We start from the raw sequence: 27,367 nt of genomic DNA, 5'->3' as shown, positions 1-27,367 counted from the left end.
AGAAAATAATGCAAAAATACTTAAAGTGATTACCCTTGGGGAGTGACAATCAGGGGATAGGGCAGGGGTGCTGATGGGAAGACTACCCTTTTTGATGGAAATCTCGGTAGAACTATCTGAATTTTAAACTATTGGGTTGGCCAAAAAGTTCATTTGGGTTTTCCGTAACATCCTGCAGAAAAACCCAAACGAACTTTTTGGCCAACCCAATACTTACCTGTGTTTTTTTAATAAAAATAAAAAATTTAAAAGCTTAAACAGACCACTAAAGACCTTTAAAAAAGGTTGCTCGTCCCTTTAGCCAGAGGACTTTCAGTGGTGTGATGTGAGCAGAAGCCGGAAACACAGTGTGTTGAAGAATAAATGAGACACGAGATAGCAAAAGGAGACTGGTTTTCAATAAGCTGTTGATAAATGAAATGGGATGGGGACAGAGAGGACAACACGATCAAAGAAGGTTTTCAAAGGTGGCAGTGCTTAAGATGACACTTTTGGTGGCAATGTCCTCCTCAGAAACTGCTTGCCAAGGAACTCCTTAAAACTATTAGATTAGCTGGATTCCCATGCCTGTCCCTGGGTGGTTCTTTTTTTGCCTCACCAGTTGTCTTGCTGCCAGTATCTTTCCAAGGGAGAGTTCACGATGTATGTGAAGGAACAATTCCACAGTGCAGCCTTCTGGCAAGAAGAACTCTTGTATCTCTGTTAAATGTGGCGGGCAGAAAAAAACTTTGAGCCACCACCTAGATGAAAGGTAGCAACCTGACTGAGCTCATCAGACACAGACCAGGGAGTAGCTGAGTTAGAGCACTTCCTTAGGGTCAGGTTCCACATGATGTTCATCTATAACACAGAACAGAGAAAACAACTATCATATGCAGTATCAGACTTTCCATGATACAACGCTTCAAAATCAGAGACTTAAAAAATGAAGCCAATTTGCCCAAGTATTCATCAAATATTTACCAAGGCTTATGATGTCATGACAGTTAGACCCTTTCTTGAGCAAACAAAGGTTTCTGGCTTCCTCTGCAACTAAAAATAATTAACACCTCCCACATGATCCAGCTGTGTGTTCCAGAGGTAAACCAGCAGAAGGGGCAACTTAGAAAAAGTCAAGGTCAAGGCACCATTCCACTGTGAGAGGCAAGTGGAGAAAGACTACAGCAGGTTACGTTCAACAAGGAAGCAACAACACAAGGAGCCACGCAAGTCTCCCCAGATATTCCAGGCTTTAAATGTCGCACCCTATTCTGTTCATCAAGCAACATTTATAGTCTATAAGAGTTTTCAAGTTTTCTGAGTAGCTCCACCCAGTTGATAACAATTACCCTGTCAGGTAAATTACCCAGCATTTAGCATTTACGTTTATCAATTGGTCTCTCCTGCTCAATTGACAATCAGTCCCTAAAAGTTTATCTAGCGTTAGATGGCGTATCTGACAATTCAGTGAAAGGAAGTTGGTCAAATCCAACAATAGACTGCCAAAAGAAAGAAAGAAATGTCTAATCACAAAAATACTACAACTAATTACAAATAGTGATTAGGTTCTAAAGAGATTATCTCCTAGGTAGATTTTAATAGAAATCTTGAACATTTGGGGGGGGAGAGGGGGAAGATACCCTGATGACTGGGTAATAACAGAACATGACAAAAACACTAAAAATTTTCTGCACACACACACAAACATTACAAGTCTAGTCAGAAGGAAATACACCAGAAAAGGAAGATAGAATTTTTAAAAATAATTTACAAGGGATGTTCTTTATTACTTTTTATCAGTTCTAAAATATCATCCTCCTTTAAAAAAAATTAAGACTGGAATGACAGATTATTTCCTTCACTGTTGTAAATACTGCAAATTTATCAGCGGAGCTAAATATCAATATAATTTTTCCTTAAGCTCGAACACATAAGAGAGCACTAAGATAGATTATAAACCTCATTTGACCTGATGTTATAAAAAGTCACTCTGGCTGTCTTCAGTCCTGTTCTGTCTCCAGATAGATTTCTAGGGTAGGCTTGTGTCACTTGGTCCATCTATAATAGGTCGGATAGGGTAGTCTGTAGTAACTGCCAGGATACAACCTTCTGTTCTGCGCTGCTTGACTGGCATTTGGCTTTACATTCCAAGAGTACCTCCTTTGTAAACAGTCCTCTCCGTGGGGACCAGGAGGAGGAATATGGCCTCTCTGGTAAATGTTCTGATTCTGTGAAAATTTTCTTAAACAAAACAAAAGTAATACACCATTATTAGTTTTAATAAATATATATAATAAGCTTTATAAAATTATACATAGATACTCTGGTTCTACTGTTTTCTACCTGTGTGATTTTAGCAGATAAAATTGCTTAATCTTTGGATTTCGTAGTTCTTTATAAAATAGAGCTAATAATACCTTCCATCTTCATGGATTGTTTTGAAGGTAAATTAAGATGATATACTTCAATTACCCACCACAATGCCTTGGCACACTGTAGGTTCCCAGAAGCCTTTCCATCTTTCCCTATAGAGATAAATGCCCGTACTATTCTAATCAGATACATTCTCTCCAAGTGTGGCAGGGTTGACATGAAACAGAATAAGCTATTTATTTTTGAAAACCAGGAACCTACTTTCACTTTATAAGTAAATACATACATGAATTAATTATAAAATGTAGAAATTCTAACCATGGCACATGCAGCAAATTTGGAAAATTAAATTGTTTCAAAAGCAACATCAGTAAATCTAATATAATCATACAAAAGAAAATTTGGAAATCTGAGAAAAGTAAACACCCCCAAAAACCCCTCAATCCCACTTAATCTAAGTAAACTGGTTAATATTTACTTTTGGTCTTTTTCCCCCTAGCATCTTTTTTTGACTGCTGAATCATAACCTATTATTTTCACTTATCATAAGTAAGCTATCACTTTCAATGGCTTTATAAAATATCATAGTATGGATATAATAATTTACTTAGCTATTCTTCATTGTTAGAAATGCAAGCTGCTACCAATTTTTCCACTACTGTAAATAATACTGGGATTAACATCCCAGAACATATACAACTGTATCCTAAGCACCTAGTCCAGAGTCTGATACATAGTAGGGAATTTGAGAAATGTGCTGAATGATTAAATGCATGTACATTTTTCCATATTTTTAAGTACTTCTGTAACCTCATGGTGGAATTACCAGGTATGAACATTTTTATGGCTATTACAGTTATGTTTCAAAAGGGCTATACCATTTTTCAGTGCCCCTGGCAACACAAGCAACAACTTTTTGAAATGTTTACATCTGCTAAAAATGCCAAAACATCTTTTTGAAAACTGAAAGTTTACAATGTGCTAAAGTACTTTATTAACTCATGTAATAATCGACAACAATCCCAAGGTATATGTTATTAAAATTTTATTTATAATATTGTTAAAATTTCCATCTAACTGATAAGAAAATAGAAATTTAGAGATCTTACTCAACATCACATACAGGGTGAAGAGCAGAGCCAGGATGCAAACCCAGGTCCAGCCTGACAATCAATACACTGGACTACCTTGTCAAAAACTTGCTAAATTAATAGCAAAACAGCAAAAACTGTTGTTGTTTTAATTGTACTGAGGTTTTTCCTGTTTCCCGAGTAAAAGTATGTTTGTGATTTACGTGTTCAACCCCTTTGCAAGTTTTTCTACTGGAATTTTACCATTTTCCCTATAATTTGTATTTACTCTTTAAATAAAGCAACCTTCTTTATTCTGAAAACTATACCACTATTAATGCAGCCTAAGAATGTAAGATCCTTTCTGACACTCACATCAAATTATTGGCTTAAACTAAGTTTAAGAATCAATGAAAATTCCTAAGTCCTCTTCCCAACTGCCTCTGAAAAATCACCTATTCCCCCTCCTATACTTGATTTTCCAGCCCTAAATGCAAAATATGGAACAAACAATACCTCCTGGTTGACACTGATCAGCAAGAAAACACCAATTCTTCACATTATAATGTGTTTGCACTAATATATAATATTAATTTCTATTTCAATTCTAGAAAAAGGGAAAGCAGAGATACCTTTCTGATTGCTGAAAATCTTGGGTCTGGGTATGGAAACGCCAAGATGTTGGGTAACCTGGGGTTGGATGTAGGTTATACTTAGGTCCTTGGTTAACAGACTTATTAGCTGTGTGAACTGTTTCCATCATATGCACTGAGTCTTCAAAACCACTTGTTCTGGATACACTGGAATCCCAATTCCTCAAACAGAATGTTTCCACAAAATATTACTGGTCTGCAAATTCAGTAGCCAATTTAGTGACTATATTTTGGCCCGTGAAAATAACAATTCCATCCTCCCCCCATTCCTATCTGTTTAGGTTTCCTCGAGCAAGTAAACAAGCTACATGAAGAAGGGATATGTGCAACTTAAATGATATAAAAATAGATCTTCCTAACCACAAATATCACATATAAAATGCAACTTACTTTCTGATGGGACCATTCCGAAGGTCTTCAATGTAGTTTTGTCTTTCTAAGCAATGTCCACGGCTCCTACTGAATACTGAGGAGCGGATGAACTGTTAGAAATAACTGTACAGAAAACAAATCTTTCCCAGAGAAAGCAGATCAAAGCTGAAATCCAGGGACTTCCCTGGTGGCGCAGTGGTTGAGAATCCGCCTGCCAATGCAGGGGACACGGGTTTGAGACCTGGTCCGGGAAGATCCCACATGCTGCAGAGCAACTAAGCCCATGCGCCACAACTACTGAAGCCCACGTGCCACAACTACTGAAGCCTGCATGCCTAGAGTCCGTGCTCCGCAATGAGAAGCCACCGCAATGAGAGGCCCGCATACCGCAACAAAGAGTAGCCCCCGCTCGCCGCAACTAGAGAAAGCCTGCACAGCAACGAAGACCCAACGCAGCCAAAAATAACTTACTTACTTAAATAAATTTTAAAAAGAAAAAAAAAAATGCTGAAATCCACTGACTAATTATTCAGGCTGTTATATCTCGCTATTTCCAGATACATACCTTTATAAACTTTTGGTAAAAGGTTATCTTATGTCAGAACAAATGAATTACAAACTTTTCTCTTTTTCCAAAATTTGAGAAATTCCCCTACACTTCTACCTTCAAATTTTATGAAAAGGGAAAAGTAGTGACAACCCTTATACTTACATTCAATTGCATCATCTGGCCACATGCCTTCTACATCAATCAAATATCTACAAAACAACAAAATTTGAGTCATTTGTAAATAAAAAGAAAAGAAAATCAAGTTTTTGCAAAAAAGGTCCAATTTCGCTTTACAAATACAGATATAAAAATCCTAAGAAAATATCAGCACATCTAATCAATAATTATTAAAGAATGATATATACCATGACTACAAAAAGGCTTTATTCCAACGATGCAAGGATAACGCAACTTTAGAAAATCTATTAATATAATTATTTACATTAATACAACAATTTAATTAATAAATGAAAGAGAATAAAATACAGGACCAAACTGGCAGATGTTAAAAAGTTATCTGATAACATACAACGGTCAGTTTCGGTCAAAATGCTTTATACACTAAAAACAGGAGACTTAATATGACAGAGTATCCATCAAGAACCAACAAATAACAAAAGACAAATTAGGACAAATATTAACATCATATCTAAAAAACCCTATCTAACCAACCATAGGAGCCAGAAACTTAGGAATCACCATCACTGACAGCTATTTCTCCCTCACCCTCATCCTCAACCCACCACCAGTGCTGACAATGATACTGCCTACATACCTCTAGAATCTGTCCACATCTTTCCACCAAAATGACCACCATACCCCGGTCCAAGCCACCATTATGTCCAATTTCTACACAAGGCTCCTAACTTGTTTCCTTGCTTCCACTCTTTCTCCCTGCAGTGTATTCTCCACTCGGTAGCAAAACGATAGGTTGAAAATGCAACTGGGTATGTTCCACACACTCACCTTCAACAAAAAAAGTTCAATGGTTTTCTATTACTCTTCAAGTCTGAAACCTTAAACATAAGCCTGCACGATCGAGCTCCTACCCACACTTGCAGCTCCATTATAATGACATGCTCCCCCAACGGCCCCACCTTCCTGGCCAGTTCCTCCAACACAGCATATGCTTTCCTCTTATAGGGTCTTTTGCTATTCCTTATGCTCAGAAATCTCTCCCCAACGTCCCTATCTGGTTAATACCTACTCATCCTTCAGATATCAGCTGAAACATCCCTAAATAAACCTTCTCTAATCTCCATGATGAGATCAAATCCTCCCTAAAATATGCTCTCATGGTACCATGTCCCTCTCCTTGGCACTTGTCAGAGTTGTAATTCTACATGCAGAGTATGATTCTTGAATATCTATTCCCTCTCTGGACTGCTAGAATTCACAAAGGGCAGGTCAAGTCTCCTCACTCACAAAATTTCTCAAGTCTTTTTGCTAGCACCCAGCACAGTGCTTAAACATAACAGATGCTCAATAAGTATTTCCTGCATGAACAACCATACATTGGTACAGTGTAGCAACACCCACAAAAAGCATAAGGGCATAAACTCCTTGATGCAGAAGTCCCATTCTGAGTGAAGTTAACTGAGACAAAGCATATATATTCAAAGATGTTCACACAGGAATGTTCATTACTTTGACGTTTTATAATATCAAAAACTTCTGACTTTTATATGTTCATCAGTAAGCAAAGGAACAATGCAGCCTTAAAAAAAAAAAAAAAAAAAATGGGACCTAATGAAACTTAAATGCTTTTGCACAGCAAAGGAAACTATAAGCAAGACGAAAAGACAACCCTCAGAATGGGAGAAAATATTTACAAACGAATCAACAGACAAAGGATTAATCTCCAAAATATATAAATAGGTCATGCAGCTGACTATTAAAAAAAAAAACCCAATCAAAAAATGGGCAAAAGGGTTTCCCTGGTGGCGCAGTGGTTGAGAATCTGCCTGCTAATGCAGGGGACACGGGTTCGAGCCCTGGTCTGGGAAGATCCCACATGCCACGGAGCGACTAGGCCCGTAAGCCACGACTACTGAGCCTGCACATCTGGAGCCTGTGCTCCGCAAAAAGAGGCCACGATAGTGAGAGGCCCGCGCACCACGATGAGGAATGGCCCCGCTTGCCGCAGCTAGAGGAAGCCCTCGCACAGAAACGAAGACCCAACACAGCCCCAAAAATAAATAAATAAATAAATAAATAAATAAATAATTAAAGGCGCTAATAATTAAAAAAAAAAATGGGCAAAAGACCTATATAGACATTTCTCCAAAGAAGACATACAGATGGCCAACAAGCACATGAAAAGCTACTCAACATCACTAATTATTAAAGAAATGCAAATCAAAACTACAATGAGGTATCACCTCACACCACTTAGAATGGGCATCATCAGAAAATCTACAAACAACAAATGCTGGAGAGGGTGTGAGGAAAGGGAACCCTCTTGCACTGCTGGTGGGAATGTAAACTGATACAGCCACTATGGAGAACAGTATGTAGGTTCCTTAAAAACTAAAACTAGAATTACCATATGACCCAGCAATCCCACTACTGGCCATATACCCAGAGAAAACCATAATTCAAAAAGACATATGCACCCCAATGTTCATTGCAGCACTATTCACAATAGCTAGGTCATGGAAGCAACCTAAATGCCCATCGACAGATGAACGGACAAAGAAGATGTGGTACGTATATACAATGGGATATTACTCAGCGATAAAAAAGAACGAAATTGGGTCATTTGTACAGATGTGGATGGACCTAGAGACTGTCATACAGAGTGAAGTAAGTCAGAAAGAAAAACAAATATTGTATATTAATGCATATATGTGGAGCCTAGAAATACGGTACAGAAGAACCGGTTTGCAAGGCAGAAATAGAGACACAGATGTAGAGAACAAACGTATGGACACCAAGAGGGGAAAGCGGGGCAGGGCGGGGGTCAGTGGTCGTGAGATGAATTGGGAGATTGGGATTGACATATATACACTAATATGTATAAAACAGATAACTAATAAGAACCCGCTGTATAAAAAATAAATTTTAAAAATTCAAAAATAAATAAAAATTAATTAATTTTTTTTAAAAAAAGAATGAGGTTGGGAGACTGTCAAAGCAGCACACAGATCACACACTCAAGCCCCAGAAGATGGGGAACTGCCTTAAGTCCCCCACTTCGGATGACATCTCCCTGCCTCACAAGTCTCAGTCCGACTAGGCTAGCTTTGGCAAGGGGACGGAGCTGGATCAGGAGCTGCTGCTGCCATATCTGGATCAAGTTCCAGTTTTGGTCTCTCATCCAACACCTAGCCAGACTCGCCTAGCAACTCAGCTGAGAGGAGCAAATTAGGATAGCTCAAAGAACAGGCCTCATACAGCATCAGCCTGAAGGAGTTTATGACCCTGGAAGAAATGGATCAGAAAAAAGGATCCGGCGGACTTCCCTGGTGGTGCAGTGGCTAAAGACTCCGCACTCCCAATGCAGGGGGCCCGGGTTCGTTCCCTGGTCAGGGAACTAGATCCCACATGCATGCTGCAACTAAGAGTTTGCATGCCACAATGAAGGAGCCCACTGGCTGCAACTAAGACCCGGCACAACCAAATAAATGAATAAATAAAATAAAACAAATATTAAAAAAAAAGATCCGGGAGTGTGTGATCTGTATGATGGACTTTGTTTATGACAACCCAATTTGATTTCTGCTGTGTATGCAGATAACCTGGGCTGTACAGATGACTGGCTGATGAGATCCTTCACGTGCCCCTCCTGCATGGAGACAGTTGATGCAGCACTGCATTTGTCCTACGAGACTAACTGAGCCAGTGTCTCTCACCTGACTTCAAGTGAACCATCATTTTTGGTGGTTTTGATCTTCTGTCACTGAGCCCAAGAGCCAGGGATTAGGAATTAAGATCATGCATGAAAGTTTCCTAAAGATTCCTGAACAGCTGCAGATGTTGGGGAAAAGCACGTGATATTTTAGAAATTTAGAGGGAAAAGTAGGATGGTATTTTTATGTAAAGCCTTCACCCAGTGTTTAAAAATATAATTGTATTTAGATCTTATTATTGCTCTACTACATAGGAACTGTCTAAAGTGTTACAGCAGCTATATATGTTTAAATTGTGTGTCGAAGATTAGGATGAGATAGTGGTTGTTTTTCCTAAGTGAGATAACTTTCTTCTTCCCCCTACCCAAATTCTTTTCTGAAGTTGCTGGCATTTGGGTCAAGGTTTTACTAAAAGCTACATTTTATAACACTGGCACAAAAAAAGGAGTTTTAAGCTGGTTTGCATAATTCTTTATTTTTTAGAATAAACATAGAGCATTTATTTTTTACTTTATAGGAACTCCACAAGTTAAGGTCCCATTGTTCTTTTGCTGTGATTGTTGTTACTATTGATGTTTTCTGTCTTTGCTGGTTCTTTCTAATCTGCCATTTGTCATTATTGGCATATGATCATCTCATGGTCACAAGATGGCTGCTGTAAAACCAAGTATCATATTCTCACAAAACAAGGAGGAAGCAGAAAAAGAGTCCAAATGGTCATTTTCCTAATGCATATTTATCTTTTTTCAGAGAAAAATATCATTCTCATAAGCACAATAACAGCCTTCCCCTAATTACTCATTTGCCAGAACAGATTGATATGACCATTCATAAGTCAATTCATGGCAAAGAGGGATATGATAATGATTGTCTTAGCCTAACAAGGATTTATCCACTCAAGCTGAATGCTTCACTCCTCAAAAAAGTCATAAAGTTCTATGAGCAAGTAAGAACTACTAAATGACTGTTAAGTAAACCATCAGAATTGTTTGTCCAAGACCATACGATTCTTTCTTTCCACTGGAAATGGAATTCATTGCCTTAGGTCTTTTTAAATAGTGTACTATTACTGTTGGGGCTGGCTCTGTGCTTGAAAACCAGCTGAAAACCAGTTATAACCTGTTACAAGTGCTATATCTGTTTGCAGTTAAGAAATGCAGAATTCAAAGTGATCTCCTAGCTTGTAAGCAAACTGAGATTCACTGTCCCTCTTCTATAAAAAAAATGAGCTAACGTGTCCAGAAACTAACTCTAGTAAAGTGGGGTTTAACATTACCCTTTCTTATGAGTTTCATCAAATTATTTTGGTTGTTAACATGGTGATAATTAAAAGTCAAGGTAAATTTTAAATATTAAGAATTCTGATGTATTGAGCTTGAATTATGCCACCATGCTTATGTAAAAATGAAAGTGGCACCATGGTTAAACTGAGAAAAGTTTCTCAGTTGTAACAATTTTGATTTATTCTTTCCTGTGACCTCCTTCCCTGTTGTCTTGAAGCATAGCAAAAGGATACTGCATGTCTTCTTATTGTAGTGCTGAGGTTATTGAAGTTATATAAAACACATCTCAGTCTCTGTTTCTTGGAAGGAAAGTCCTGCTAGTTGACTGACAATTCTAAGCAGGGAGAATTAAGAGAAATGTGTTTCATGTTTTGCACACAAATGAAGAATTGGTATAATCACGACTTCACAGCTGTGATCTCAAAAAAGAAGGAATTTCTCTCTTTCTATTTTTCTTGCAATTAACGTAAGAACACTCTGAATCTCTAAGCTTCTGAAGTGTTAGTAGAGATGGTCTAGTAAAGATGTAGTTATAATGTTTTAGCCATTTAGCATGTGTTTATTTTTCCTTATGTACTCCAAGGTGACATATTTGTTCAGCTCAGTGATATTACAGCTAAAAAAATCATTCATTAGTAAAAGGAGAAGCAATCTCAACCTAACAAATCAGAAGTGCTTCTTATTATTTTATATTGAGTTGAATATTTGACTCTTAGCACTTTTTGCTACATACAAAACACAAGTATCTTGAAGGGCTCTTCATAAGTGCATTATACAAGAATTTAGTATGTCATAAGCACTTAAAGATTTGACATTCAACTGTAGTAGTATCCATGTTGGTTACTTTTCTTACGAGCCCCATGATGAGTTGGAGAAACACTGAAAGAATTAGAGTATCAGGTTCTATTAAATTGTTACATGTATCTTGCTTAAGTTTGTGCTCATTTATTTATATCCAACTACATAAAGCAAATTTGGAGGAAAAAAAAGAATAATAAATAAATAAGAATGAGGTCTCCAAATATTGTCAGAGGAAGATGTCCTCCATATATTAAATTATAAACCAGAATGTCTAAAACACTACACCATTAAATCACATGTACAGTCAGTTCTGTATATCCAACGGTTCCATAACCTGCAGATATGGAAGCCCGACTGTACTACACCATTTTACATACGGGACTTGAGCATCCGAGGATTTTCGGATCCATGGGGAGTCCTAAAACCAATCCCCCTGCAGATACCAAGGGACCATTGTATATGCTTATATCTGCATTTTTTACGTCTGAAAAAATATGTGCTAAATTATTACTGGTGGTAACATCTGAGTAGGGGGCAAAATTGCCTTCCACTTCATACACTTCTCTGACTGCATTTTTTGCATTCAGCTTACATTAGCTTACATTACTATTGTAAACAGAACAATTTAAACATGCTCTGCCTCTTGGGGTTGGCAACTCACCTGCACATGAGGTAGCCAGTCCTGTTGAAACCATGGGTACAGTGGACACCAAGAAGTCTGTCTAGAAAACAGGAAATATGGAATTAAGTAAGCGAAGTAGATACACTAAAAACAAGTTATACAATTTTCTGAAGAGTAGCCTTTATTAGTTACCACAACACTACCACTATCCTGAAAAGGAAGAACTCTGAAGAAAAGAGTGTTTTTGCAGGAACGTACTATAAAGAATTAACTACTATACAGTCAAAATTCATTGTCTCTGGGAAATTTTGCATAGCCTCCAATCAGATGGAATAGTGTGGACTGGAGAATGCCCATCAGGAACTGATCTGACTATAGAAAAAGGGAGTGGAAAAAAAAAACAGGCTATCAGAAGAATAGAATTTGTTTTTGAGTGAAACAAATGGAATGCCTTCACCTTTAATGCTCAATATCAAAAAGAACAAACGGTTTCTGAAGGGCCCTTGGGTCCCCCAAAGCACTTCCATTCCTTCTCTCATTCACTGCTCCTCACACGCCACGGGTCTATGTGCCTGTGGAGTTCTCGGGTTAAGTAGCACCGTTCTTATTTCACAATGAAAAAGTAAGGCTTGAGACGCAAGTACAAGCTGCACAGCAGGCAAACAGAAAAAAGACTAGAATCGAGTCTCAGATTTTTCCAACTAGGCCACAGTATTTTGTGGTCCAGGACTTAAAAAAAATTATATGAGAGAGTAAATAAAAAACAACAACACGTAGCTGATCTCTGCAAAAGCTATGTCTGCGACTAGGTGGTGTCTGGCATTCGTCATCTCCTGCCTGTATTACTACCGCCCTACAATTCTAACAATCTCTTCTATTTCAACTGATCCTCCACATGGAAGATGTTCTCTCTCTAAAATATAAACTTGGTTGGATTGCTCTATTGCTTAAAAATCTGTTGTAGCAATGCAACTTCCCTAACACGAAGCGTCTGCAACTTCTCCAGAGTCTCTGCCCCTGCCGTCAGTTCGGCATCGGCTACCGGTACCTCTTTCCAGACACTCATGGGTAGTGCCTACCTTTACCAACATTCTAGCACGACTATGTTATCTGGAGTTACTGACCACAGCCAGATCTCCACTTCAGCTCCTTCCTATCCAGGTGTTCTTGAGTGGGACATCACAGGAAGCACTGAAAAGAATTCCTCTTCACTCGGAGACTTTACTCTGGCACTCACTGACCGGCACCCAGCTGCTTCCTCCATGTTTATGGCAGCCCAGTATGATAAAACTTCAGACGCCAATAACATGGTCCCTCTATATCCATCGCTTTCTGCCAGGCTTGCTCAGGGAACACCATCTCAGATTCCAAATCAGGGGCAGAGCCGCCTGTCATTTCCCTACCAGGAAGGAAGCCAGGTATATTACTATAACCAAGGCACACTGGGGTCTTCACTGTATGGAGAACTTGGCTCCTGCCCGCAATCCTATGGCTCTGTGTCATACACAGGAAGTAGGGCCTCTGTGCAACCAGAAATGGGAATGGGACTGAAGGAGATTCAGCCCACAAACATCCGACCACCAGCTTCCACCTCTGCAATCTGCCACCCTGTGTCTGCTCAACGCATCACAGAAACAAGTTTTCAAGGTGAGTATACAAGCGGCAGAGACAGTTGAAGAATGAGGTCGGCATTCAAAAATGGGGTCAAATCGACAGCTGGGAAGTGGTGTAGAGACAGGTAGAATTTAGATCCTGAGTCTTCAATAACCACTACCTTCGCTCCGTGCCCTCTGTTTTTAGACTCTATATAAGAACACCTAGGGCTTCCCTGGTGGCGCCGTGGTTAAGAATCCGCCTGCCAATGCAATGCGGGGGACACGGGTTCGAGCCCTGGTCTGGGAAGATCCCACATGCCGTGGAGCAACTAAGCCCATGTGCCACAACGACTGAGCCTGCATTCTAGAGCCCGTGAGCCGCAACTACCGAAGCCCACGCGCCTAGAGCGCATGCTCCGCAACAAGAGACGCCACCGCGATGAGAAGCCCGCACACCGCAACCAAGAGTAGCCCCCGCTAGCCGCCAACTAGAGAAAGCCCGTGCACAGCAGTGAAGACCCGGTGCAGCCAAAAAAATAAATACGTAGAATAAATAAGTTCAAACAATAAATAAATAAACATAAATTTAAAAAAACAGAACACCTAATGCAGGTGGGAAGGTGGCAGGGACACTGTAAAGGTCATCTATGCTACATGTACAAGAACCCCGAGAGCACACCAATAGGTACCACATTTTTCACTGCTGTAGCCGAGCATTCCCCCTGTACTACCACACTGTAGCACTCCCTTCCCTCGTCTACTGCTACAGTCTCTTTGGAAGGTGTCTCAGAACTCTTGTTATGAGAGTGCCAGTTGAACTGTCCTCACTTCCGTCATTTATACCAGGATTTAAGACCTTGTGGTCCGAGATCCTGTCCAGAGAGCAAGCAGGCTAAGACTCTGTCTTTGTTTCTATATTTCATCAGAAAGGGCTCTACCCCCTCTCCTAGTTCATGGTGTGAAGTGTTCTTAGCCTCTCGGGAAAGTGAGGAGAATTCAAAGGACTCTCTATGAGAATGCTAGGCTTTGTAAAACATTTCAGTTTTTTAAAAAGAAGACTCATTTTGTATTGGACTTACAACAGTCCTATGAGATACAAAGAGAGCCAAGGATCAGTGACATGAAATGATCACCAGTAAGAATTACAACAGTCACCGCTTACCTCGTAGCATAGGGCACTGTCCATGATCCTTAAGAAGAGTTAGTAGAAATGCCTTGCCCATCTTGCCCCTGAACCCCTTGAAAGGTACACGACTGCTGTGTTGGTGTTTAGGGGGAGCATCTCACTTACCCGGGACTGACTTCTCCCTTGATTCCTCTGTAGTGATGGAGACTTCCCCGCTGATGAAAAATTCCCTGGGATTGCAACCTCCAAGCCAGACCGCTTTCCTATGGAATGACAGAGAACTTCAGAGAACTTGTCAAGATGAAACACCAGTCTGCGGGAGAAAGGGAAGAAGAGAACGATGGAAATCGTTTCTGGGAAACTATTTTTACATTATGTTTTGTTTGTTCCTGGTAAATAAACTGAAATCTTCTTAACATTCAAACAAAATCTAAACCACTAAATTCAACAACACAGGAGTATAACTTTTGAAAAAAATTTCTTTGGCTGCGCAGCATGTGGGATCTTAGCTCCCCAACCAGGGATTGAACCCACGCCTGCTGCATTGGAAGCGCAGAGTCTTCACCACTGGACCACCAGGGAAGTCCCAGGAATAGAACTTTTAAAGGAGAAGGTATAAACCCCTGGGTTATATGAACTGGAGATTTTTAGTAAGAAGTCAATATATTTTTGTTAGGCACATTTTACGTTAGGCTGTCTCCCTGCACAGGATGCAGGCGCCTTGAAAATGGAAATCATATCCCTCTATAGTACGTCCCTCTTCTTTCTGCTTTGCAGTTTGCTGCTCCACTTGTTCAACCCCACCTAGTAGTAACCTATACTTCCCTTGTTCCTGTTTTCCCATCTGGAAAACAGACAAAAGGCAACCAAACAACGCAAAGGTCTCAACAAATAAGGGATACCCAAAACCAGAGATGGCCAGAACTTCTGTATCCCTCATGAAACCTAGTCCCGTGTTCAATACTTAGGTATCATTAATACATGCGTGTTGACTGACACAGTTTAAACTCAATTCTTCCACTTCCCAGTTTAGTTTTAGTCCTCATACAAAACCTGATCATCAAATTCCTTAATGCTAGGAATCACAGTGAAAAATAATTTCTGAACTGACTTCTGTCAGATGAGTGAGAACTAAGGTTAATTCAGTGTATCTGAAGCATAGAAAGTGAGGGCAAACGTGGCACAAGATGGGGCTAGAGAAGCAGAGAGGATTCTAGAGCACGCAGAGTCTTAAAGGCCACCAGTGTGTTTTCTATTCTCAAAACAATGTTTGTGAGCGATGTTTATGAGCAATGTTCCAACTTGCTTTGAAGGTTTCTTGTGTGAAGAATGGATTGGAAGGAAACAAGATATATGGACACTAGTTAGGACCTAATCGCAACAGACAGGCAAGTTCAGTATTAGGATGTTGAGGGAGAGCTGACAGATTCCAAAGAAATTCAGGAGATAAACGGAAGCGGGCTTAATGGGGTATGAGATGGAGGAAAGGAAGGTCTTAGGGAATTAAAGGGTTTACTGCACACATGAGCAAAGTCTCAAAATTAATCATTTGAACGTACAGAGGTAGATCTCCCAAATGACACCGGTTAGGAAGCAACGGTACGCCCTTTAGAATTCCTAGAGACAACACAAATCAACTGTTTCGATGGAAAATTCGGCGGGACCGGTGCGTTTTTTCACTCCAACTTAGTTCCAGTTCCTATTACTCACATTTTCTGTGCCAAAACAACACAGCTGGAGGAACTGAAGGGGATTCCGTTTGGGTAATTAAGGAGTGTCCCCAACACTGACAGTCCCATCTTAAAAAGCACTCCCTCTGCATTTTACCCGAGTAGCAATGGCCAGAGCCTCCCTTTGAAAACGATGGGCAGAAATCAGAACATTACACACTGTCCCTTTCAGCTACTGTGAACTGAGCCAGGAGACGACCAATATCCCCTGGCACAGCACGGACGGGCCAGCGCGCGGGGGCAACAGGGACAGGAGACAGCACAAGAGAAGAAGCCCAGGCCCAGGGGCCAAGGCCTATTACCTTTCCGGCATGTGCAAAACATAAAACAGAAGCAATATTGTAACAAATTCATTAAAGACTTAAGAAGAAAAAAAAAAAATCAGATGCTAAAGTGCATACTCTAACCACTATACTGTATCGCTTCTATAAAACAAGCACTAAACCTCAGATACAGGAAAAAACCCTTTTCGTGTCCTCACACCTAGGTCAAAATTACAAAGAGTTAATTCAGGAGACAGAAAGAGAAGGAGTAAATCTGAATGAATCTGAGTCAGAACACAGTGTTATAACCTTAGGTAAATTCCACAATACCCATGCCTCAACATGGCAAATTCCACAATATCCATGCCTCAACCTCCCTATCTATAAAGGAGTTAACCACACCAGCACTAACCATTACTTGCCTCCTGGTAGCTTGTGAGTGTTAATTATTATTTGTAAGAAATACACAGATCATCAGTTGAAAGAAACAAGGAAAACTACAGCGTTATTATTATTGTCTTGTTGCTAGAGCTAAACACCAGAAATCAACATAAATAAGTTATGTACACCAAGAATGCAGGGTTTGAATATGTACTTTGAAAGGCAATCATATAATTAGTTGTTTTACCTCTAATTGCTTTTCCTTTTTTTTTTTTTTTTTTTAATTTAAAAAAGCAATACAGGGACTTCCCTGGTGGTTCAGTGGTAAAGAATCCGTCCTGCAATGCAGGGGACGCGGGTTCGATTCCCGGTCGGGGAACTAAGATCCCACACGCCGCGGGGCAACTAAGCCCTCGCGCCAAACTACTGAGCTCGCACACCTCAATGAGGTAGCCCACGTGCAGCAAACTACAGAGCCCACGCACTCTGGAGCCTGCACGCCACAACTACAGAGCCCACGTGCCACAACTAGAGAGAGAAAACCCGCACGCCACAACTAGAGAGAAGCTCTCATGCTGCAACGAAGAGCCCGTGCGCCGCAATGACAAAAAAGATCCCACATGCCTTAACGAAGGTCCCGCGTGCCGCAACTAAGACCCAATACAGCCAATCAACCAATCAATCAATCAATCAATCAAGTGGGGCAGGGGGAGCAATACAGGAATTTCCCTGGCAGTCCAGTGGTTAAGACTCCAAGCTCCCAATGCAGGGGGCACGGGCTCGATCCCTGATTGGGGAACCAAGATCCCACATGTGGCACAGCGTAGCCAAAAAAAAAAAAAAAAAAAAAGCAACACATACCATACGGCATTTACCCCAGAGAACGCATGTTCGCACAAAAAAAGGTACACAAATGTCCACAGCATCTCTCTCAGTAATAGTCAAGAAATGGGAAAAAACTCAGATGTTCTTCAATGGGCAAGTGATTAAACAAACTGAAGTATAGCCAAACCATGGAATACTACCCAGCAATTAAAAAGAAAGCGGCACTGGGACCTCTCTGGTGTTCCAGCGGTTAAGACTCTGCACTCTCAATGCAGGGGGCCCAGGTTCCATCCCTGGTCAGGGAACTAGATCCCGCATGCTCCAACTAAATACCCGCACAGCCAAATAAATAAATTTTTTTTTTTTTTAAAAAGGAGCACTATTGATTCATGCAATTTGGATGACTCTCCAGGGAATTACACTGATTGAAAAAGGCCAATGCAAAAGGTTACATACTGGGAATTCCCTGGCGGTCCAGTGTTTAGCACTCAGCACTTTCACTACCTGGGCTGGGTTCAATCCTTGGTCGGGGAACTAAGATCGCATAACCGGCAGCGCAGCCAAAAACAAATTTTTTTTAATTAAGAAAAAAAAAAAAAAGGTTACACACTATATGATTTTATTCACATAACATTCTTTTTTGTAAATTAATTAGTTAATTTATTTTATTTTTGGCTGCGTTGGGTCTTCGTTGCTGCGTGTGGGCTTTCTCTAGTTGCGGCGAGCGGGGGCTACTCTTTGTTGCAGTGCGCGGGCTTCTCGCTGCGGTGGCTTCTCTTGTTGCAGAGCACGGGCTCTAGGCACGCGGGCTTCAGTAGTTGTGGCACGTGGGCTCAGCAGTTGTGGCTCCCGGGCTCTAGAGCGCAGGCTCAGTCATTGTGGCGCATGGGCTTAGTTGCTCCGCGGCATGTGGGATCTTCCCGGACAAGGGATCAAACCCATGTCCCCTGCAATGGCAGGCAGATTCTTAACCGCTGCGCCACCAGGGAAGTCCCACATAACATTCTTGAAATGACAGGTTGCCAGGGACAGATAGGGCCGGGGGACTGGGAGATGGGCCATCTTCCCCAGGGGCTATTTTCCCTTGATCATCTGCACAAAAACTTTATTGCAACCTTATCCACTGCACTATCAGATCATTATGATTTGGTGGGGAGTGGGGGAGCAGCAGTGGCTATAAAATGGCATCAGGAGAGATCCTGTGGGATAGAAATGTTCTGTATCTTGACTGTGTCAATGGCAATACCCAGGTTGTGACAGTATACTATGGTTCTGTAAGATGTTACCATTGGGGAAAACTGGGTAAAGGACACACAGGATCTATCTCACTATTATTTCTTACAACTGCATGTAAACCTACAACAATCTGTAAACAAAAAGCTTAATCAGAAATGAAGGCAACACATGCCTCTTGTAACAAGTAACACAATAGCCTGTGCTCAATCTCTTTCTCTACCCGTCCCATTCCCTCCCTCTTGAGATAACCATGCAAACTCACTGCTCATACAAACAGGCATGCATTTAATACTTTCTGTTTACTGTATCAAAATGGGATCATACATACTACATTATTACCCTGCAGCCTACCTTCTTCACCCATCATCCCTATATCATAGAGAGCTTAAAAAAAAAAAAAATTATTTTAAGTGCCAAGCAGGATGGCAGGTATAGAAAATTTTCTGACTAGGGCAAATCTGACAAATGTTTACCATGCTAATGTGCCATAGCTCAGCCAGGTGCATTCAGTGAGAGCATAATATACAAGTAGCATTCTAAAGAGATCTGAAAAAAATGCAAGGTCTTCAGCAGCTCTTCGAGGATCCCATCCCCCTCTCTGCCTCCTCCATGGAACCATCCCATGGAGGTTTAACAGTTTAACTCCATTTGCCCCCTCCTGCTGTTTGTGCTTTTGTTGTATACTTCTGTTCTACATCTCCACAAGACATTATTATTGTCATTTATTTACAAAACAACATATAAATATAAAGGTGTATGTACCTGGGTATATGTACATATATATATTAAACACACACACAGACTTTAAGTGCTCTTTGCTCTTTCCTGCAGTTCTGTTCTTTTTTTTTGGGGGGGGGGGCAAGTTTTTATATTGGTAAAGTTCTGTACTACTAGAAATATAAGATTTGAAAAGAAAAATGAGACTTGAGGATTATCTGTGGAGCTTATCCTCATTCTCCTGCTGACGCATTATGTGTTTATAATTTGAGAACTGCAGATAAATACAAACTGGTCTTCTCCATACTTGCTCACTAAGGAATTCCTCATTTCTAGGAAACGTCTATTTCAAGGAAAGGAAACAAACAAAAACACCTAGTGCACTAGATGATTAAAAGGTACACATTTTATAGCCTGAGTTCGAGAAAAAAATTACCCAAGAAACGGCCTTTTTCCCTAGGAGCCAGCTTCTACTAGGGGAGTCTAGGGTTCTCTAGGCAAAGAAAAAAAACTTGCCAGTTTAAACAGAATAACAGAAACGTTCAGCCAATCAAATATACAGAACTCATCACTTGCAGTGAGGAATGAAAGGCCTGTATCAACAGAAAAAATAAATGGCACAGGCAACGTCTGGAACAGAAAACAAACAGGAGGTACTTTAAAAAGCCAAAATTGCAAAGACAGATTAACAGGGTATGAAATTACACGCCGGGCAATGCACCTGTTAAAGGAAAAGAGGCGCACACCAAGTCTGAAGTCTTAAGAATTCGGTGTTTAACATTACTTCTGCATGCTGCCCAGCAGGAAACTCGGGTCCTGGCTTAATCCACAACGCACACTTCATTTAAGGAGGTGAACTGCTTGGTCTGACTCAGTTTCTTATTCTGTAAAATGAATGCAACACAGCTGTCGTGAGTCGCCAAAGAATTCTGCACAAACGCTTTGTAACTCCAAAGTGCTGTGCAAATCAGAGCAGCCCTTCTCTCCTTCACATTCGTTTGACTTGGAATTTCAGAAGTTTAGCTGAAAATATAGACGACTCGGAAGCAAGGGACTGAGAGTGACCCACACAGGTGGACAGAAATGCAAAAACTGGAGCACCTCATACAAACCACAAGAGAACACGTTCACGTGCACACGTTATCAGTAACAGAAAACGCCACCGGTAGCAACCGTAAACCACTGAGAGGACCAGCAACGACATGTGTCCAAATCCAGCCGGCAGCACAGCCTCGTCGGCGGCAGTGCCTTAAACACAGCTCCCCGCACTCCGCGGCCTAACAAGATCCACTTTTTCCAAAAAGTTTAGCAACTTGCCAAGTACACTGGCATAGTTCACCTTTTTTAATTGCTAAGCAAACATGCAGGAGAGTTGAGACAATCAAGGGAATGTTCAGCCTTCCTCAAAAATAAGATCCAGGAAATTCACGTTTTGCTTGAACAGTTTCATGTCTAAAACTGATCACAAACCTCTGTTTGATGTTGTTTTCTCGCTGCTGGCCAATGAGCCCGGGAAAGACAACGAATTCTTTCAAACAGGGAGGGCTCTCTGCACTCTTCAGCTAAACCAGCGAGGCTTTACCACCGTCACGTTTAAAATAATGAAGAGGACGCCTCGATGGAGTTTACCGGGCTGCGCTAATCACGAGGGGCCTCGGGCGCCCAGGGCGGGCCCCAGCGCCGGTGGCCGCGGGACCGGACGCCCTCCCCGGGACCCCCCCAGGACCCCCTCCCCGGGACGCGGCCGCGGGACAGGACGCCCCCCAGAACCCCTGACCGGGACGCAGCTGCGGGACAGGACGCCCCCCAGAACCCCTGCCCGGGACGCGGCTGCGAGACAGGACGCCCCCCAGGACCCCTGCCCGGGACGCGGCCGCGGGACACGAAGCTCCCCCCTCCCCAGGAACCCCTCCCCAGAGCGCGGGCCTCGCCGCCGTCACGCGGCACCCGCCGCGCTCACCGCGGGCCGGGAAACCCCTCAGGCCGACTGACCCCCGCCCGCCGCCCAGCCTCCCTCCGGCCCGCGCCGCCCGCCGCGCTTACCGCGTTCTTCTGCATCATCTTGTCCATCTTCTGGGCAATGCGGACCACCTCGTCCTCCATGGCCCCGGCAGGCCTGCCCCGCGCCGGGCCGCGGGGGACGGGAAACGAGCGGAGCTGGCGGGGCGGCGGGTAAGCCCAGGCGTCGGCGAGGGCCCTCAGCAGGCCTGACCGAGGCGCTTCCTCACTCACGGCGACGGCGACGGCGACGGCGGCGGCGGCGGCGGCGGCGGCGCTCCTCACCCGCAGGCAGCGCCAATCCAGCTCCCAGCTCGCGGGGGCGGCGCTCCTCCCCCGCAGGCAGCGCCAATCCAGCTCCCAGCTCGCGGCGGCGGCGGCGGCGGCGCTCCTCCCCCGCAGGCAGCGCCAATCGAGCTCCCAGCTCGCGGCGGCGGCGGCGGCGGCGACGCTCCTCCCCCGCAGGCAGCGCCAATCGAGCTCCCAGCTCGCGGCGGCGGCGGCGGCGGCGGCGGCGCTCCTCCCCCGCAGGCAGCGCCAATCGAGCTCCCAGCTCTGTTCTTTTTTTTTTTTTTTGAATTTTGAGATTTTTCATTTGAAGTAAGTCTTAATGCTATTAAATTCACAAAGATGCTAATTTAAATACCCAAGTCTATTATCTAAGACACACATTGCAAACACAAATATCTATTCTCTCCACATGTCAGAGCCCATTCATTTCATGGTTTGGAAATGGGGAGAATAGATCCCCTTAAACTGCAAGTCAGCAGGTATTTCTTTACAGTTAACTTCGGCAAAATTCATACAAAATATTAATTAACAATGATCTTCTTTACTTGTTAACTCACAAGGAAACACCTTCAAAACTGCATTTTGTTAAAGTTTCTGTACTAAAATGTAGAAAAACTGAACTACACAAATATTGAAAAGTTAAAAATTCCTTAATTTTTTATTCCTGGTACCACTACCACGATTTACAGGGCAATATACCTGATGTAATGAAAAGAAAAAGAAAAAGACAAAGCTACCACAGATAAAAGACCTCAGGAATGTACATCTAATTGACACTCCATTGCATTAATCAATAGCTGCACTTTTTGCAAACTGTGGCTAGGACAGTCCTGAGCAAGAAGGGTTTCCTGTTTAAGCTGCAGTAACTTTTCTGACTATGGATCATCGTTCCTTCTGTGGCAGATTTTTACAGTTCCTCTAATGCATTCGGGACGACTGTCTCAAAGTAACCTGCAGCTTTCCTGACACCTCCTCGCTCTCTCTCCTGCCAAGAACTGTAGCCCTTTTCTTCTGAGTTTTGAGAACCTTCTGCTACCATATCCACCACTTCCACCACCAGATCCATAACCACCACCATAGGGACTTCCCGAGCTTCTTCCACCAAAACTGCCTCCCTTCATGGGTCCATAATTTGATTGCTGTTGTCCACTATAATTTCCAAAATCATTATAGCTCCCACCACCACCATAGTTACCTCCAAAATTTCCTCCTTCATTGTAACTATCATATCCTCCACCACCGCCACCATATCCCCCATCTTGGTTTCCATATCCTGGTCCACCACCACCATAGCCTCCTCTACTACTGTAACCAGGACCACCGCCATAGTTACCACTGTCGCCTCCAAATACGTTCTATCCACCATCACCTCCTCCATAACTACCTCTGCTGCCACCACCTCCACCACCATAGCCTCCTCTTCCACCAAGTTTCCACCACGGCCAAAGTTACCTGCACCACCTCCAAAGTTTCCTCCATGACCCATAAAGTTGCCAGATCCACCTCCACGACCTCTTTGTGATCCAGCAGATTGCATTTCTTCTTTAGAAAGGGCCTTTTTCACTTCACAATTATGCCCATTAATAGTGTGGTATTTCTGAACAACAATTTTATCAACTGTATCATGATCATCAAAAGTTACAAAAGCAAATCCTCTCTTTTTTCCACTCTGCCTGTCTTCCATAACTTCTATGGTTTCAATCTCGCCATGCTTTTCAAAGTGGTCTCTCAAATTACATTCTTCTGTATCTTCTTTAATACCACCAACAAAAATTTTCTTCACTGTTAGATGGGCACCAGGCTTTACAGATCCTCTCTAGAACCAGCTCTCTTTGGTTCCACTACACGCCCATCAACCTTGTGTGGTCGAGCACACATTGCTGCATCCACCTCTTCAACCCAAGAGTAAGTCACAAAACCAAAGCCCCTGGAACGTTTTGTTTGGGGGTCTCTTATCACCACACAATCTGTAAGTGTGCCCCATTCCTCAAAATGTTCTCTTAAGCTATCGTCTGTAGTTTCAAAGCTCAGACCACCAATAAACAGTTTTCTCAACTGTTCTGGTTCCTTTGGATCATGGCCCTCCTCCCCCCCCCCCGGCGGCGGCGGCGTCGGCGGCGACGGCCGGAGTCGGGCTGGGGGCGACCGGGCGGCGGTTTTACCTCCGTTTTGAGACCGGACTCGCCTCTTCCAACTCGAGTTCAATATGGGACGGAGAGGCCAGCTCTGTTCTATGTTGGGCCATTTTACTTCAGCCTAAAAAATTTCTTCTAGTATTCCCTAAGGTCTGCTGGGGATCAGTTTTCTTATTTTTCATTTATCTGTATTTGATTTTTTAAAATTGATTCCAATTTTCTGTTGAGATTCTCCATATTTTAATCTATTAATCCCCATCTTTTACTCTCAATATAGTCATTTTAAAGTTCTGTGCTAACTCCAGAATCTGAATTCCCTCTAAATCAATTTTTCTTGTTTTGTTTTGTTTTTTTTTTTGTCTTAATTTTTAGTCACTTTTTCCTGCTTCAGGAATTTCATAATTTTTGATTGTGTGCTGGACATGGTGAATAAAAAATTCATAGAGACTGAAGATGCTATTACTTTGAACCAGAGAAGATTTACCCCTTTCTCTGTTAATCAGAGTGGCTGATCATTTCAGTCATTTCAGGAATTTTACTAGGTCAGAACTGGGTTGGAGCTTTACTTGTCTCATCCTACCTATGATTTTTCCTGATTTGTGGCCTCCCTGGATTTTTGCTGTGAGCCTGACAGGTCTTTGATTCTTCAATAAATACAGTCAGTTATTGACTTCAGTCTTTCAGATGTTTGAATTCAGCTCTTTAGGCTCTCAGTTCTCACAGCTTCAGAGTATGGCAAATGTAAGGAGAGACCAGCTATGTATTTGTTGCCGTTACACTTTCTCAATGAAAATTTGTCTCATAAACACTGAAACATTGCAGATGATTTCACTTTTTCTGACTCAGCCCCCTTCTTGGGGATGGCACTTCTGGGTTTTTACTGTGAGTCTGGTAGGTCTCTGATTCCTCACTTTGGAAAGTTCTCTCCCTCAGGCATTAGGTATTTAGCTTCCTGCTTTCTATAGGTTCAAAAACTGGCAAATGTCTTGAAGAGGAGACCTAATGATTGTCACAGGCCCCTTTATCTAGCGGGATTTGGTTTGTTCGTGCCATGACTGTGCAGGAAATTTCACTCTGCTTTCTTGGCTCAGTCCCCCATCATCCTATACCACCCTGACACTAAGGAAATGTCCTGTGGGGGAAATCGGCTTGACATTCTGCTAGATTTCACTCCATCATGCCAGCAAATGAGTTCATCAAAAGGTATGGTGATTTCTCTTTTCCAGTGGAGTATGTCTCCCTACACCAAACCCCTGCTCCAAATCTCTAAATGTCCCTCTCTAGCATACTAGTTGATATTGTTTCTTGATTGCTTCCTTAGCTCGATGATCTTTTATTCAAGTTTGTTTGCTCGTTGCAGCAGGAGTGATGGCCTGTGCCTACCTAGTGCAGGCATATTATTATGGAGATATGGCTTTGGTCCCAGACACCACAATAAGGAGAATATCCTAAGAAAGCAAGTCACACGAGTTGTTTGGTTTCCCAGTGCATGTAAAAGTTATGTTTATGCTATACTGTAGTCTATTAAGTGTGCAATAGCATTATGTCTAAAAAAAGTACATATCTTAATTTGAAAGCAGACTTTAAGAATGCTACCCATCATCTGAGCCTTCAGCAAGCTGTAATCTTTTTGCAATAGTAACATCAAAGATCACTGATCACAGATCATGTAACAAGTATAATAGTGAAAAAGTTTGAAATATTGTGAGACTTACCAAAACATGACATAGAGACACGAAGTGAGCAAATGCTGTTGGAAAAATGGCACCACCAGTAGAGCTGCTTGACACAGGGTTGCCACAAACCTTCAATTTGTTAAAAAAAAAAAAAAAGCATTATCTGCAAGGTACAATAAAGTGAAGTGCAATAAAGTGAGGTATGCCTATACATCCTGCCTCAAAGTAGAAATCCTATTTAGATCACCTTTAATTTCTCTCTATGATATATTAATAGTTTTCTCTTCAGGGTTCTTACATTTTTTATTACACTTATTATTAGGTATATGATGTTTTGATGATAATGTAGATGGCATATTTTTTAGTTTTTAATTTTATAACTTTTCAGACACAGAAAAATGTTAGTGGAATTTTTTAATGTTTGGTCTCTTATCTGGCAACTCTTCTAAAAACTAACTGATATTCTAATAAGTTATCTGTAAATGGTTTTGGATTTTCTGTATCCTTAATTATATCAAATATGGAAAGTGACAGTATTATTTCTTCCTTTCTTAGCCTTATATTTCTGATTTCTTTTTCCTGCCTTACTGCTAATGCCATTTAATACTTTTACTAACAGGTTGAATAGAAAAGGTAAGAGTTGGCATTCTTATTTTGTTCCTAATCTTACAGTGGACATTCTCCACATTTCACTATAAATAGGATGGTGGCTCTAAAGTTTTTTGTAGTTTCCCTTTGCTATGAGTTTTTAATCATACATAATTATTGAATTTTATCAAATGCTTTATCTGACTATACTGATATGATCATATACATTTTCTCCTTTATTTTATTGATGTGGTGCATGACATTTATTGATATTTGAATGTTAACTCACCTTGCATTTCTGGAGTAAAACAACTTGGTAGGAATTCACACACACACACACACACATTCACTCACTCACACACTCTACATTGGATTGTCTAACATTTTGTGTATGATTTTTGCTTCTGTATACATAAGGGAGATGGGCCTATTTTCTTTTCTCATAATTGTCCTTTTAATTAGTGAATAGTATATAGAGGGTAGAGATTTAAAAGACCTTTTAAAAGGTCTTCTTCTTCTGTGATATAATACAATACAGTATTACTCCATTTTTTAAAAATGACCTTTTTTATTTTCAAATAGTTTCAAATCTGCAGAAAAGATACAAGCAGAGTTCCCTTTACCTCTCTCCCAGTTTTTCCTATTGCTAACATCTTATACTACCATACTATATTTTTCAAAATTAAAAAGCCAACATTTATACATTACTATTAACTAAACTTAAGACTTTTTTTGGATTTCACCAGTTTTCCTGTTAATGACCTTTTTCTGTTCTAGGACCCAATCCAGTATATCACATTCCACTTAGTTAGTTGTCATGTCTCCTTAGTCTTCTCTGGTCTATGACAGTTCCTCATTCCTTCCTTGTTTTTTATGATTTTGACAGTCTTGAGGAATATTTGTCTGATATTTTGTAGAATTGTCCTCAGTCTGGGTTTGGCTGATGTTTTTCTCATGATTAGACTGGAGTTATAGGTTTTGACAAAGAATACCACAGAAGCGAAGTAACCGTCTCATCACATCATAACAGAGAGTATGTAGTGTCTCCGTGACATCACTGGTGATGTGAAACATCATCACTTGCATAACATGGTGTTTGCTTGGTTTCTCCACTGTAAAGTTACTTTTTCTCCCATTTTATACTCTCTTTGGAATTCAATCATTAAGGCCAGCCCAGGCCTGGACTTAAGGGGAAGATTAAGCTTCACCTCCACCTCCTTGGGGAGGAGATAGATGCCGGGGGGGGTGGGGT

At 41.5% G+C, this 27,367-nt stretch overlaps 1 protein-coding gene, 1 long non-coding RNA gene and 1 pseudogene across 6 annotated transcripts in view; 1 reads left to right on the top strand and 2 right to left on the bottom strand.

Annotated features, from left to right (window-relative positions):
• Positions 1–701: 701 nt before the first annotated feature.
• LOC309643963 (RNA/RNP complex-1-interacting phosphatase-like) overlaps positions 702–27,367 on the bottom strand; it is a 162,886-nt gene continuing 136,220 nt past the window's right edge. Inside the window, exons 1-8 of one of the 4 annotated variants that reach the window (XR_014254162.1) lie at positions 19,944–20,057; positions 14,312–14,588; positions 11,594–11,654; positions 5,160–5,206; positions 4,466–4,541; positions 4,055–4,237; positions 1,949–2,220; positions 702–840 (exon numbers count right to left, since the gene is read on the bottom strand). Coding sequence is in view for 2 of the 4 variants with exons in the window: in XM_082427189.1 (XP_082283315.1) it covers positions 2,025–2,220; positions 4,055–4,237; positions 4,466–4,541; positions 5,160–5,206; positions 11,594–11,654; positions 14,441–14,538 (661 nt within the window). In the remaining 2 variants the exon portion in view is untranslated. Of the gene's footprint in view, positions 841–1,727; positions 2,221–4,054; positions 4,238–4,465; positions 4,542–5,159; positions 5,207–11,593; positions 11,655–14,311; positions 14,589–19,943; positions 20,058–27,367 lie in introns of those variants that run through there. The other 3 variants (XM_082427190.1, XR_014254161.1, XM_082427189.1) reach the window with 3 other exon arrangements.
• Positions 7,087–11,662, top strand: LOC309643977. Its single transcript, XR_014254171.1, has 2 exons — positions 7,087–10,158; positions 10,294–11,662. It is a non-coding gene; the product is annotated as an uncharacterized lncRNA (long non-coding RNA).
• LOC309643457 (heterogeneous nuclear ribonucleoprotein A3 pseudogene) lies at positions 21,945–27,278 on the bottom strand (annotated as a pseudogene). Its single transcript has 2 exons — positions 27,240–27,278; positions 21,945–23,972 (listed from the first exon to the last, which is right to left on the bottom strand). The product of its transcript is annotated as a heterogeneous nuclear ribonucleoprotein A3 pseudogene (transcript).

The sequence above is a fragment of the Balaenoptera physalus genome (genome assembly GCF_965194825.1).
Source record: "Balaenoptera physalus genome assembly, chromosome: 15".
Taxonomy (NCBI): domain Eukaryota; kingdom Metazoa; phylum Chordata; class Mammalia; order Artiodactyla; family Balaenopteridae; genus Balaenoptera; species Balaenoptera physalus.
The sequence above is the reverse complement of the archived record's forward strand: the minus strand, read 5'-3'. Positions and strand labels throughout refer to the sequence as shown.